The following is a 15,118-nucleotide window of genomic DNA, read 5'->3' on the forward strand; positions in this document are numbered from 1 at the left end:
TTTATTTATTTATTTATTTATTTATTTATTTATTTATTTATTGAGATGGAGTCTTGCTGTGTCGCCCAGGCTGGAATGCAGTGGTGCGATCTTGGCTCACTGCAAGCTCCGCCTCCCAGGTTCACGCCATTTTCCTGCCTCAGTCTCCCAAGTAGCTGGGACTACATGCGCCCACCACAACGCCCGCCTAATTTTTTGTGTTTTTAGTAGAGACGGGGTTTCACTGTTTTAGCCAGGATGGTCTCGATCTTCTAACCTCGTGATCTACCCGCCTAAGCCTTCCAAAGTGCTGGGATTACAGGTGTGAGCCACCGTGCCCAGAGGAGACCCCGTATCTTAAGAAAACAGAAAGTGAGTCCGGGAACAGTATCTCATGCCTGTAATGCCAGCACTTTGGGAGGCCAAGTTGAGAGGATTGCTCAAGTGTAGGAGTTCAAGAGCAGACTGGGCAATAAAGTGAGGCCCATTTCTACAAAAAAATTTAAGAAATTAGCTGGACGTGATGGCACATGCCTGTGGCACCAGACACATGGCAGGCTGAGGCAGGAAGATCACTTGAGCCCAGGAGGTGGAGGCTGCACTCTAGCCTGGGCAACTGAGTGACATCCTGTCTCAAAAACAGATAAAGTGAACAGAAAATAGGTTGGTAAAGACTGTTATCATTTATGGGACAAGCCCCCAGAGGAGTGGCTACCAGAGTGGGAAGAGGAAAAGCAGAAGAGGGTAAAAGGAGAAAGAGTTCAAGATAGGAGAAGCTGTGGTCACAGTGCTGAATGCTGCCAAGCAGTGACTTGATTCGTGAACACTCACTGGATGCTGACCCTGTGCTGCTCTTCTAAGTGCCGGGGTAGAGGAAAGGACAGGTGGAACATAGTTCTTGCTTTTATGAGCTTATGTTCTAGGAAGATGGAACTTAAGTATTTTCTCAGGTAGTATGAAACAGCAGGAAGAGGAAGCAGGATAAAGGGACACAGAGTAATTGGGGACTATTTTAGGTAGAATGATAAGGAAGAGCCTCTCTAGAGAGCTGACATTTGAACAGTGACCTGACTGAAGGAACGACGAGTAAGAGTGCTGACATTACAGGCAGCAGAATGACTGCCAAGACAGACAGAAATGTGTTTCACATGTGTTTGAGGAACAAATGGCAAGGTGACCAGCATGGTCAGAGTGTAGAATGAGGGAAACAGTGGAGATGAGGCCCCACAGGCAGTACCATAGCTCACAGGGCCTTTTGGCTTATAGGCCGTAGGAAGAAGTTAAGGTTTTAGTCCAGTTTGATGGGAAGCTCATGGTAGATCTTGAGCAGGGGAATGCTGTGCTCTAAATGAAGAGGTTCCACTGGCTGCTTTGGGGAGAGTAAGCCATAGTTGGGAGGCAGAGTGGAAGCAGCGAGGAGGGTTAAGAAGCAACTAGGGTAATACAGGTGAGCAGTGACAGTCTGTGGGTCACCATCAAACCATGCAGACTACCAGTGAAGGTAGACATCAGAGGCATTGCACACAGATTGGGGCAGGGGAACTGAAATGCAGGTATTTGGCCCCAACACCTACGCAAATGGCAATGTATGCAGAGCTTTATTTTGTCAGTGTGAAGGCGCAAGAGACAAATGCCTGTTGGCAAGAGGAGCCTTGGGAGAATCATGTCAGCAGGGACAGGCAGTGTAGCTGAAGGAGAGATGGAAGATGAGGAGCTGGTATGAGGGGATGGTGCTGTGAGCACCAGTGAGAGGACACAGTTGGAGAGGAGTAGGGAGTGGGATGGGGACAAAGGAAACACAATTTGGAAGGAATCTCTGGTAGAGAGGAAGAAATTCTTCAGAAAGAGGTGATTGTGGGAACAGTGTGCTGCAAAAGTGAGATGGGATCAACTGCACTGAGGGAAGAGTTGGCATCAGTGGGAATAAAGAATTCTCAAACTTACCCAGAAGGGCACGTGGCATGGATGAGTGTCAGCAGGTCAGCAGCTTAGCAGGAAAGGGGACGCGAAGTAGAGGGCTTGCCATGTTGTTTCAGAGGTCTCTGATTCCTACGCAGTTGGACCCTGGGAGGGAGGTTCATTCTTGAAAAATTTCAGAGTGCAGAGTTTGGGAGAAAGGGAGCAGAATCTGTAAAATGTCATGTTCAGTAGCCATTTGTTTTTGAAAACATACTTGAGTTTGGCAGTGTTCAGATCAGTATCAGATCTGGCAGTGTTCTGCATCTGATACCCTTCAGACAAGGAATAAACTTGCTTATTTATATAAAGTTTTGTCTTTCTGTTTTGATGTAAAGAGTTCAAGTAGCTCACAGACATACAGCTCTGCAGAGCACCCTCTGAGTAATAACACGTCACAGCTCACCTTTAATCGTTACTCAGGTGTTCACTTTGCCTCATTCTTTGTAGGACAGATGTTTGATAGATGTAAAGCAATTAATGGAATTGTCTCACCAACTGCCTGGCAGGTTTAGAGGAATCCCAGGGATACAGCGACTGGCAGCTGTTTCCACCTTAAAACCAACAGAATTGTCTAAGCTGCAGATGATGTAAGACAGAATAAATTTTTATGAAGTGATCGTGAAGATGTGAAAAATAGGGGCTGTGAGAAGGACCATCCTTTATACACATGTATTTCTTATCAAGTGAGCAACTGAATATGGGGAATGTTATACAACCCCACAGACCTGTGCCTGCCATGTTGTTCTGCACAGCAGCTACTGGGAGGCTGTCTTGACCAGCAGTTTTTTAAGCTAGTGCCACAGAAGGGTGAGTTTTTGTGAAAAGGAGGTTAACATTTGCTCACTATCACATAGGTTTTACATATTCAAGCTTGACGTACTTGTAAAATTCCCATCTACCTACCAGCTCCGTGTGAGACATTACATGTGGTAGGCACTTAAGGATTTATTGAATGACTTTAATCCACACTGGGCCCGTATGTGTGCTGTCTTTTATGAGTGTGAAGGTGACAACACTTCCTGTCTTCATAATGCCATTGACTGAGATGTATGGTCATTCTTGTGACCGAAATTGGGCTGTGAATTTCCATGGGCAGAGTAGGTAGCAGAAGTATCTGACCTATGATTGTGATGTGGCCCCTTGTTCAGCCTGATCAAGCAAATCTCTGTAGAACGTAAGCATAAGCACTTACTTTCTGGTCAAAACTAGAAGAAATCTGTCATTCATAAGAGTTCTTATCACAGCACTTAAACTGAGCTAAATCAAAGGCCAGTGCTCTGTTTTGCAGATTTACATAGAAAGACTTGTAAGTTACGCTGATATTGACATTTGTCCAACTAACTGGAAGAGGATTGTCTTGGGAGCCATTCTTCTTGCCTCCAAGGTTTGGAGTGATATGGCTGTGTGGAATGAGGACTACTGCAAGCTCTTTGAGAACATTACAGTTGAAGAAATGTGAGTTTGTATGGTTTTTGTGAACTTTCTAACCATTTTTCAGTACTTTATGTGCTCCCATAAACTTAAACACTTTAAGAAATATTTTTAAAGTTTACATTGTGCAGATAACGAAAATGGGTGTAAACACCACATACTTTTTCCATCCAGCTTTAGAACAACGGTTCATATTTTTCATTGTTTGCTGGTAGGTCTTGGTAAATTGATGTCTTAATAATATCATAAGTTGAAAAGTATTTTTCTGGTGAATATTTTTGGCATTATCTTACCAGTGTACTACCAGAACATAATAATACAGTAAATATCTTTATGACTTTTTCAAAGCTGTGTGCAAGTTTCAGTCTCTTTGTGATGAGCACAGGTCTAGGACGTCTGGACTGTGAAAAATGTGTAGTTTCACCCCGAGTTACACATTGTGAATTTGCTTTTGCTGGTGTTGCCCCTGCTTTTATCTGAAGTTCTGTTTTATAGAAACCTTGAGATACAGAATAGCCGCAGATCCCTGTGCCCCTGTCCCATCCCCAATAGGAGTGTTGCATGTGTTTAGAAATTGGGCTGATGAGTTAGAAGTTCCAGTGTTCCCCCTCAGGCAGTCTGAGAAACATTGCTGGAGCATTATCCAGTGCTCACCACACTCAAGAGGTTCCCAGGGCACTCATACAACCACAGCAGCACTTTGGGGGCCCCGTGTTACCTGTGAGAGTGCAAGAAATCTTGCTGAATCATGGGGCTGCTCAGAGATGGCACCAACATGATACTGAAATAGGAGCTTCCTGGGGTATTTCTTCCAGTCTCGCCTCATGACTGCTATAAAGGGAAGGGCCTTGGAGCTGGTATGCAGAGAGAGCCAGGGAGGCATTTCCAGCAGAGGCTCTCACAGTGTCCACTAGACAGTGAGAATGGCTTTGTGGGTGACACTTAGGGAAATCTGAAGGAACACCTCTTGATGACATTGAGCAGCATACGAAGATCAAGATCATGACAGACAGTGGTAAGAGGTTTGGGGTTGTTGTTTTTATTTTTTGTTTTTCATTTTTATTTCTTTACATTTGCCTGTTACTCCAGTTAAGACTGTCTTTCAGAATGTATGCAGTCCCAGAGGTGGAGCCTGATGACTGAATAGCAGTCTCTGCCAATTGTGCTCCCTGCAGGAATAGCAAATTTAGCAACTATCTAAATAAAAAAAAGCACCTGCATAGAAACTAAAAATCAGGTAAGCAATCACAGTACCTGGTTTTAACTTCATATCACTGAAAGAAGCACTGAATAGTGTAGAAAAAACAGTCTTGAATTGCTGATGCCACCCCTTCCCCATGTCCTAGCAGTGGACCTGTGGTGAGGAGAGGGGCTACATCCTTGATGGAGGGAGAGCACAGCAACTGTGGGACTTTGCACTAAATTCAGTGCTGCCTTGTTGCAGCAGAAAGCAAAACAAGACTGCAGTCATCCAGTGCCCACCCACACAGGAAATATTTAGACTAGCCCTAGCCAGAGAGGAATTGTTCATCCCAGTGGCTGGAACTTGAGTTGTGAAAGGTTACTGGCTGCTGTGGGATAAAATACTCTGGAGTCCTTAATAAACCTGGAAGTCTGTCTAGGCCACAAGGACTGCTGTGCTGCGCTTGGAGCCAGTGTATTTAGGGGAATGTGACCTACAGAGACAGCAGCTGGGGCAGCTAGGGAGTGCTTGTCCACCCCTCCTCCAGTCCTAGACAGCGCAGCTCACAGCTCTGGCAGAGACCTCTTTCTTCCACTTGAGGGGAGGAAAGAGGACTTTGTCTTGCAACTTGGATACTAGCTCAGCCACAGCAGGAGAGGTCAGAGTCATGAGACCCCCATTTCAGGTCCCAGCTTCAGGATAACATCTCTAGACAAACCTTGGGCCAGAAGGGAACTTGCTGCCTTAAAGGGACTCAGTAATGACAGGATTCATCACTTTCTGATGAAAGAGCCCTTGGGCGCTGAAGAATCACCAGTGGTGAACAGGTAGTACATGCCATGGGCCTCGAGTGAGACTCAGAGATGTGCTGGCTGCAGGTGTGACCTAGCACGTTCCTAGCTGCGGTGGCTATGAGGAGAGACTCCATCTGTTTGAGAAAAGCTGAGGGAAGAGTTAAGAGGATTTTTCTTGAGCTTAGATACCAGCTCAGCTACAGTGGAGAAGAGCACCAAGTGGACTGTTGGAGTCCCCGATTCAGGCCTTGGTTCTTGGATGGCATCTCTGGAACTACCCTGGGCCAGACGGGAGTCCGCTGCCCTGAAGAGTGAGTTCCAGGCCAGGCAGCATTCACCACAAGCTGACTGAGAGCACTTGGGCATTGAGTGAGCATCAGTGGTGACCTGACAGTAATCCCCATGGGACTGTAATGATGGTGTATGTGGAGACACCTGGGCTGTCTGGGCAAAGGGGAGGGAAGAGTGGGAATGGATTTGCCTGCTAGATTCAGTGCCAGCTCAGCCATGGTAGAGCAGAACACCAGGTAGATGTCTAAGGTTTATGACTCCAGCCCTGGCTCCCAGACAGCACCTCTAAACCCATCCAGGGACTAGGGGAACTTACTGCACTTAAAGGAAGGACAGAAGCCTGGCTGGCTTTACTACCTGCTAACTGCAGAGCCCCAGGGACTTGAGTGGCAGCAGGTACTTGTTATAGTGGGCCTTGGCCTGCCACAGTGCTGTACCAGCTTCAGATCTAGTGCTGTCCTGGTGGTGGTGGCCACAGGGTTGCTTGTATTGCTCCTCTCTGAGCCCCAGGCAGCCTAGCAGAGAGAGAGAGAGATTTCATTTGTGGGAAAGTGAGGGAAGAAGTGAGTCCCTGTCTGCTAATCCAGAGAATTCCTTCAGGTCTGGTCTCTGACCACCAATGTGGTACCTCTACAAGTCTACAAAACACAATGACATTCTTCACAGAAATAGAAATAAAAAATGAATTCTAAAATTTATATGTAACTACAAAATACTCTGAATATCCAAAGCTATCATGAGCAAAAATCAAACGAAACTGGTGGAATCACAGTATCTGATTTCAAATTATACTCTATAGCTATAGTAATCAGAACAGCATGGCACTGGCATAAAAACAGACACATAAACCAATGGAACAGAATAGAAAACCCAGAAACCAATTTATACATCTGCAGTGAACTCATTGTCAGCAAAGGTGTCAAGCACATACAATGGGGAAATGACAGTCTCATCAATAAGTGATGCTGGGAAAACTGGATATTCATGTGCAGAGAAATGAAACTAGACCTCTGTTTCTCACCTTATACAAAACTCAAATCAAAATGGATTAAAGATTTAAATCTCAGCTGGGTGCAGTGGCTCACACCTGTAATCCCAGCACTTTGGTAGGCCGAGATAGAAGAATCACTTGAGCCCAGTAGTTCAATACCAGCCTGGGCGAACAAGTGAGATTCTGTCTCTATTTTTTAAAACATTAAAAATAAACAAATGTATTTAAATCTAAGACCTGAAATATGAAATAAATAAAACATTGGGAAAACTCTCTGGGATACTAGACTCAGCAAATATTTCTTGAATATTTCATAAGCACAGGCAGCCGAAGCAAAAATGGGCAAATTAGGTCACATCAAGTTAAAAAGCTTCTGCACAGCAAAGGAAACAATCAAATAAGTGAAGAGACAACCCACAGAATGGGGGAAGATATTTAAAAACTATCTGACAAGGGATTAATTACCAGAATATTTAAGAAGCTCAAAGAACTCCATAGAAAAAAAAATCTAATCATCTGTTTTTTAAAATGGGCAAAATATCTGAATAGGCATTTCTCAGAAGAGGACACATTAGCCAGTCATGATGACACGTGCCTGTGGTTTCAGCTGTTTGGGAGGCTTAGGTGCAAAAATTACATGAGCCTTGAAGATTGAAGCTGCAGTGAGCTGTGATTGTGCCACTGCACTCCAACCTGAGTGACAAAGTGAGACCCTGTTTCAAAACTAAGGCATATGAATAGCAGATAGGTATATGAAAGAATACTCGACATCAATATCATTAATCTTCAGAGCAATGCAAATCAAAATTACAATGAGAGATCATCTCACCCCACTTAAAATGGCTTTTATTCTAAAGATAGCCAGTAACAAATGCTGGTGAGGACACAGAGAAAAGGTAACCCTCATACAAGGTTAGTGGGAATGTAATGTAAGTACAACCACTATGGAGAAAAGTTCGGAGGTCCTCAAAACTAAAACTAGAGCTACCATATGATCCAGCAATCCTACTGCTGGGTATATATGCAAAAGAAAGGAAATCAGAATATCAGAGAGATACCTGCACTCTCATGTATATTGCAGGACTATTCACAACACCCAAGATTTGGAAGCATTCCGAATGTCCATCAACAGATGAGTGGCTAAAGAAAATGTGGTACATATACACAATGGAGTACTATTCAACCATAAAAGAGAATGATATCCTGTTATTTGCAAGAACATGGATGGAAATGTTGAGTGAAATAAGCCAGGCACAGAAAAACAAGCTTCACATGTTCTCACTTATTTGTGGGAGCTAAAAATTAAGACAGTTTGTTTGTTTGCTTTTTGAGATGGAATCTTGCTCTTCCACCCAGGCTGGAGTGCAGTGGTGCTATGTCTGCTCACTGCAACCTCCACCTCCTGGGGTCAAGAGATTCTCCTATCTCTGCCTCCTGAGTAGCTGGGATTACAGATGCGTGCCACCATGCCTGGCTAATTTTTGTATTTTTTAGTAGTGATGGGGTTTCACCATGCTAGCCAGGCTGGTCTCGAACTCTTGACCTCGTGATCCACCTGCCTCAGCCTCCCAAACTACTAAGATTACAGGCATGAGCCACTGCACCCGGCCTCAAACAATTTAACTCGTGAAGATATAGAGTAGGAGAATCGTTAGCAAAGGCTGCTAAAAGTAGTATGGGGGATGAGGAGTAAGGGGTAATGGTTAATAGGTACACACATATAGTGAGAAAGAATAAACAAAATCTAGTGTTTGATAGCACAACAGGGTGACAACACTCAAGAATTATTTAATTGTACATTTTACAGTAACTTTAAGAAAGTAATTGAATTATTTGTAAAACAAAAGTATGCTTGAGGCATGATGGATACTTCATTTACCCTGATGTGATTATTACACGTTGTAGTCATCAAAATATTTTGTATACCACATAAATATATACACCCATAACATACTCCAAAAACATATTTAAAGGTTTTCATTCAGGATTACTACACTGTATATTTACAAGTGAATTGAGGATTCTTGTGACTAAGAAGAGACCAACTAGTGATGGTCAGTTGGTTTTGAAATGGCTGCTAAATTACTGCTTTGCTAATTGTAGAAACTGAGTTGTCACGGTGATATCGCTAGTAGCCATTTTAGCAAAGGATGTTAAAAGAAAATGAATTTGAAACAAATAGAAGTACTTTGAAAGTTGCAGAAGCTAAAGTGCTCTTAATCACTGCTGTCATCAGTCTGTAAACTGGTTTCTTGAAGGGAGCAAAATTTGTAATTATGAACACTTAGCTCCGTTATAATGGCGGCTAAATTATTCTCAAAACCAGCAGCTAATCTGGTGGGGCTCTAGTTCTAATTACAAGGTCAGAGAATATGCAGAGAAATGTGCGGGTTTCCACACATGTGAGCTCCAGAAGCAGTGGTGGCAGAAGCCAGCTCCAGTACCACACAATGCTGTTTGTAAATGCAGAAGCACCCAGATCTATGCTCTGAACAGGAACCATGTTCACGATTTTTAGAAATTGTAAAACATTGCAACAAAGTGTGTAATGTACACTTATCTTGTCCCTCTGCTGTTGATTGTAATGATCTCTTTTAGACTGTAAATTGAACCATTTAAGAATTAGTGTTTATCGGCCGGGCGCGGTGGCTCAAGCCTGTAATCCCAGCACTTTGGGAGGCCGAGACGGGCGGATCACAAGGTCAGGAGATCGAGACCATCCTGGCTAACACAGTGAAACCCCGTCTCTACTAAAAAATACAAAAAATAAACTAGCCGGGCGAGGTGGCGGGCGCCTGTAGTCCCAGCTACTCGGGAGGCTGAGGCAGGAGAATGGCGTAAACCTGGGAGGTGGAGCTTGCAGTGAGCTGAGATCCGGCCACAGCACTCCAGCCCGGGCTACAGAGCGAGACTCCGTCTCAAAAAAAAAAAAAAAAAAAAAAAAAAGAATTAGTGTTTATCAGATTTTTCTTAAAACTTTTCAACATCTGTTTGTCTTGTTAGTATATATTTTCCTTCAGAAGCATCACTAATTATCAGGGAAACGCAAATGAAAACCACAGTGTGATACCACCTTACTCCTGCAAGAATGGCTATAATTTAAAAATTGAAAAATCGTACATGTTGGCATGGATTAGGTGAGAAGGGAACACTTACACTGCTGATAGGAATGCAAACTAGTACAACCACTATGGAAAACAGTACTGCCATTCAATCCAGCAATCTCACACTGGGTATCTACCCAAAACAAAAGAAGTCATATGAAAAAGACACATGCACATGCATGTTGATAGCAGCACAATTTGCAATTGCAAAAATATGGACTGCCCATCAGTGAATGGGTAGATAAAGAAAGTGTGGAATATATACACCATGAAATACTACTGATCCATAACAGAGAATGAAATAATGGCCTTTGCAGCAACTTGGATGAAGCTGTATGCCATTATTCTAAGTGAAGTAACTCAGGAATGGAAAACCAAATATCATACGTTCTCACTTATAGGTGAGAGCTAAGCTATGAGGATTTTGTATGTATTTATACACATACACACACACATACATACATACATATAAGTTAAACTGAGCAACTCCTATTCAGAAAATTTGCTGTGCCTGTAAAGGGTATGCTATTCAGCCATTTAATAAACAACAAAAAATTAAGAAGATACATATCCTTTATAATGGTTTTCTTCAATAACTAAGTCTCTATTAATAACATGTTAATTATATAAAATACTGTATTTTATACATTTAAAATATGTTTATGGAAAAACATAAGAGATTATAAAGTACATATATTCCTATAGTAAATTAAGTCCTGATTAGCTGATTATTAAAGTATTATCTGATTTGCATTCCTATAGTCTTACGGTTATATGAATAGGAAATTAATGTTGAAAGTTTCAGTTAGGTTTTCAGTTAAACAAATGAGAAAACCACATATCTGCTTATATCTTAACTGCTTTCCATACTGGAGAACATCAAGCATTTGTTGATTTAGCCAATGGATAAAACTTTAAAACCAAGAAACCAAATATGTTGTTGAGGTATTAATTGTTTTTATACAGTTAAGTCTTTACAGGGATTACTATGAAAGTGGTAAGATTACTCTAGTTTTTTATTTATTTAAACATTTGACAAAGTGCTGGATACACTGGCTCGTGTGTGTAATACCAGCACTTTTGGGAGGCCAAGGTGGGAGTATCACTTAATCGCAGGAGTTTAACACCAGCCTGGGCAATAAGTGAGACCCTGTCTCTACAAAAAGAATTTTAAAAAATAGCCCAGCTTAGTGGCATGAACCTGTAGTCCCAGCTACTTGAAAGGCTAGGATCATGCCACTGGACTTTAGCCTAAGCAACAGAGCAAGACCCTGTCTCAAGACAAACAAACAAACAAAAATCTTTGGCCAGGACAGCTGAATAATCATGTGGCAGAGGGCTGCTTCCAGCCTGTTCCCCTCTCACCACATTCAACTCATCCGCACATTCTGTTCTGGCCAGGGGTGATAGATGCGGAGCACCTTGGGGTTTCATTTCCAGCTTAGGAGAAACACTGTGTAAGGCCAGTGCCCTACCAAAAGGCGTGTCATAAAATGGGTTTAGTCTAGCCAAGGTGTTTCTCTTTGATTTTTCTACAGTCTGAAGTGTAAAGAGTATTCCTGCCCCTTAATAGTGACAGTTAATAAATGGCATCCATCATTTCTGTCATCTGATCACTATTGCGGTGCCTTGGGAGTGAGCATGGAGTCTGAGTTGTGCAATGGAACCCTCAAAACTGAGCCCTGAGTCAGCTGCACAAGTGCAGAGAAGGCTGTCCCCTTTCTCCTCATCCCAAACTTGGGGTGCTGGATGCAGAATGGACTGCAAGCAGCTGTGCCCTGTTTGGACATTAGTGTAGGAATCCACCTGCATAGCCTGCATTTGTCTCAAAAAAAGAATTGGAGCTATTCTAGTAGCTCAGTGTGATATTTTTAAATAAACAGAGAAAAATTTTATTAACTCACTTAACAAAAAACCCTGCCTATTAAATTCAGTTAATATTGCTTAAGGAGTATCTACAAAATCCTGACCTCAGTGTTTTCTTGCAAAAGAAGTGGAAGTAAGGACAGAGACCCTTTCAAATGAAGAATCACTGAGAAACAAAATATTTATAAGCAGTATAACATTTACTTATGCACATTTTTAAAGATTACACCATAATCAATTTGCATCAGGCTCTCCAATTTAGGAACACTGAGAGGATTTCCCCATAGGGGAAGTTTTCACATAAATGTTGAAGAAATTGTTAAAACTGAAAGCTTTTCTGTATTTGGTAATCTACTGGGGTTCCAATCCAGTGTGCTGTCTTATATTTACAAGGTCTGTCTACAGTGTGTGTTGTCATGGGTCTTGGAGCAAATATCACATAAATGAAGGCATTTCCACATTCTGTACATTCATAGGTTTTATTTCAGAAATGAGTTCTTATCTTCATGTGAAACGGGAACAATTGAAGACCTTACCATGGATGTTTGTATTTATAAGGGTTTTCTCCATTGAATCCTTTCATGTTTTCAAAGAAATGAAAAAGCTGAACTTATCATGTTTCTTACAATTATGTCGTTTTTCTCCATATTAAATTCAAATATGTCTTTGAAAGCACGAGGGAAAATCAAGTTATTAACCCAGTTTTTACATTCATGTTGTTTTTGTTTTTCTAAGTTTTCAAAGAAAACTGGGAAAGTTGCATGCTTTCTTGTAGATCGTAGGGTTCTGTACAGTGTGAGTTCTTTCATGTGAGCTAATAAATTAGAGTCCATAGTGGCTTTACCGCATTTTTTACATGAGAATAATGTTTTTGAACTAATATTGTCCTGTGTTGGTTTTGTTGTGTTTCTCCTTCCCCAGGAATGAGTTGGAAAGGCAATTCTTGAAGCTAATTAATTATAATATTGGAGTTACTGGCAGTGTTTATAGCAGATTCTACTTTGATCTTCGCACCTTGGCACATGACAACGGCCTGTATTCGCCAGTTTATCTTCTTGACAGAGAAAGAGCATGGAAGCTGGAGGTAAGGCTACGAAGTTACTAAGTGGGTTTTCAGTCAAACACCAATGCCAGCATCTGTGACTAGGTCATATTAAGTAGTGATTAGAAAAATGGAAAGCTTCAAAATTAACTAACATACTGAAGAGCTTATTACCCTTTTGGCATTCTATTTCCTGTATCTTTTATGGTTTTTACAAGGATCCACATTATTTGAAAATTATAGATATTATCTTCTCTTTTGTGACTATAATTCAGAATATTTTAATCAAATTTAATTCATTTGTAATCTTTCCCATTTGAACCTTTACCCTTTCAAATCATATATATAAATGATTTCTTGTTATTGTATTCTGAGCTATGTCTAGCTACATAATACACTTACTACTCTTGACTTCTTTTATTATTCAGTTTGCAAATTTATGTCATTTTCTACTGTATATACCACAGTGCAGTCAGTCCCATGGGTTTGTTAGACAAAGCATCAGTGCCTAAGCCAAGAGACCGGCACTTAGACTGTGTAAGGTGTATGTTTCTCAAGTACTGTATGCAGGAAGTACATGGGATTTTACTGGAAATAATAACTTTTATGGGACAAAGTAATATTTGTGGTTTGTGACTTTTGGTAAGTACACAGAAAAGTTACAGCTGACAAGGATGAACGTTTAAAATAGGCATGTTCTGTGGTACCTCGGAAGTATTTTAAAATCATACATTTTCTATCATAATGTGCAAGTGAAGTAGTGCCTTTTGATGCTATAGTCATTAGACTTCTTTGATGTTCTGATACAATCCAGCACCGGCTTGCATCGTTAAAATTTGCTTTGAGTATATAACAACTACTATAGATTGTGTAGTTTGAATAGACTAATAAACTAACCTTTTGCAAAACTGTACATTCATTATCTTTAAAGAACAAGTACACAGGTAACAGATGATACTGCTCTTAGAGGGCTGTCACAATACTGTGACATCTTTGGGAGCCCAATTTTTAAGTAACTTAATAAAACAAGTTCCCCTTTGCTCCAGCAATCTAATTCTAGCCCTGAGATTACCTTAGTGAGGTGACAGAACTTGGCAGTGTAAACCTCAGCAAAAGTAACTATAACTGGGACAGGCACGGTGGCTCATGCCTGTAATTCCAGCACTTTGAGAGGCTGAGGTGGGTAGATCACGAGATCAGGAGTTCAAGACTAACCTGGCCAAGATGATGAACCCCTGTTGCTACTAAAAATATGAAAAATAGCTGGGCGTGGTGGCAGGTGCCTGTAATCCCAGCTACTCGGGAGCCTGAGGCAGAGAATTGCTTGAACCCGGGAGGCGGAGGTTGCAGTGAGCCGAGATTGCGCCATTGTACTCCAGCCTGGGCGACAGAGCAAGACTCCTCAAAAAAAAAAAAAAAAAAAAAGAAAAAAAAAAGTAGCTGTAACTGAACTATCTAAAGGAGTTGCATGTGTGGCTTATCATCAGTTGTGACTGTTAAAAAGTGGGAACCCTTTTTAAAATTGTACCTCTTTTCTGTTTGACATTCTTAGGCTTTTTCAAGGATGGAACAATACAAAGTTTTCTATAGTGCTGCCAAGAATGGGTCTTTGAGTGCTGATGATTTAATTCATCTTCAGCGTGCTAAGGCCATCCTCTTCTGAAGGAAGAAATAAGGGGTAATGTAACAGCTGAACCCCTCATCAAAAAAGACAGGAAAATATCACCTCTCCTGCTAAAGAACTAGAAAAGTTGGTATTTTCAAAAGAAGAAACACCTCAATTCAAGTTAACTCAAGGAAAACTAAGATTGCACTTCATAGTAAAGAATGGGACGTTGTCAGGGTAACAACACACCCTTACACTCTTCTGTCCCGTTTAATGTATACAGAGTTATAAAAACCACTCCAAAGTGAAGACTCCTGCCCACGCACAGATACTTTCTTAGTGTGTGGGCTGATAGCTGTGAACTATGTAAGGCTTTCAAAACAATAGTTTAACTTTTTAGATTTTAAAGATAACTTTTCTGTTTCTTTATGTTTTTTCTTTTCCCCAATATTGCTGCATATGCATTTGGAATCAGTGCAGTATCACTGTTAAAACATGGGAGTCTAACAACTCCTAAAGCCACTAGGAGCAGACCCAGCATTGTCAGGTATGGAAGGGCTCTTCCTTCCTACTTTTACCATGGAAGCTACTAGTTACTGGCAATCATCAAGCAAAAGCTGCCAGATAACGTTTGCCATTCACATCCTTTGTAAGCCCTTCTTATTAGCAGTTTAGCATGTTTGGGGTCATAAAAAGAGAAAGTATTGGTTATTATCTACTTTTATGAAGGTCTGTGGTGTATTTCTTGTGAACTATAATGGTTCTCATTTGCTGATAAATTTTCTTATTGTTAAGTAAATGTATTCAAAGATGTTTTCATAGTGCCAAGCAACATGGTGATCCAGTGGTTATGTAAAAATAATAAAATATGA

At 41.3% G+C, this 15,118-nt stretch overlaps 1 protein-coding gene across 1 annotated transcript in view; it reads left to right on the forward strand.

Annotated features, from left to right (window-relative positions):
• The window catches only part of LOC111526750 (cyclin-Y-like protein 2), a 39,967-nt gene extending 25,664 nt beyond the window's left edge, over positions 1–14,303 (forward strand). The window contains exons 8-10 of the mRNA XM_026449029.1: positions 3,227–3,393; positions 12,520–12,682; positions 14,193–14,303. Of these exons, the coding sequence (XP_026304814.1) occupies positions 3,227–3,393; positions 12,520–12,682; positions 14,193–14,303 (441 nt within the window). The remainder of the gene's footprint in view (positions 1–3,226; positions 3,394–12,519; positions 12,683–14,192) is intronic.
• The last annotated feature ends 815 nt before the right edge of the window (positions 14,304–15,118 follow it).

This window comes from Piliocolobus tephrosceles, chromosome 9 (genome assembly GCF_002776525.5).
Source record: "Piliocolobus tephrosceles isolate RC106 chromosome 9, ASM277652v3, whole genome shotgun sequence".
Taxonomy (NCBI): domain Eukaryota; kingdom Metazoa; phylum Chordata; class Mammalia; order Primates; family Cercopithecidae; genus Piliocolobus; species Piliocolobus tephrosceles.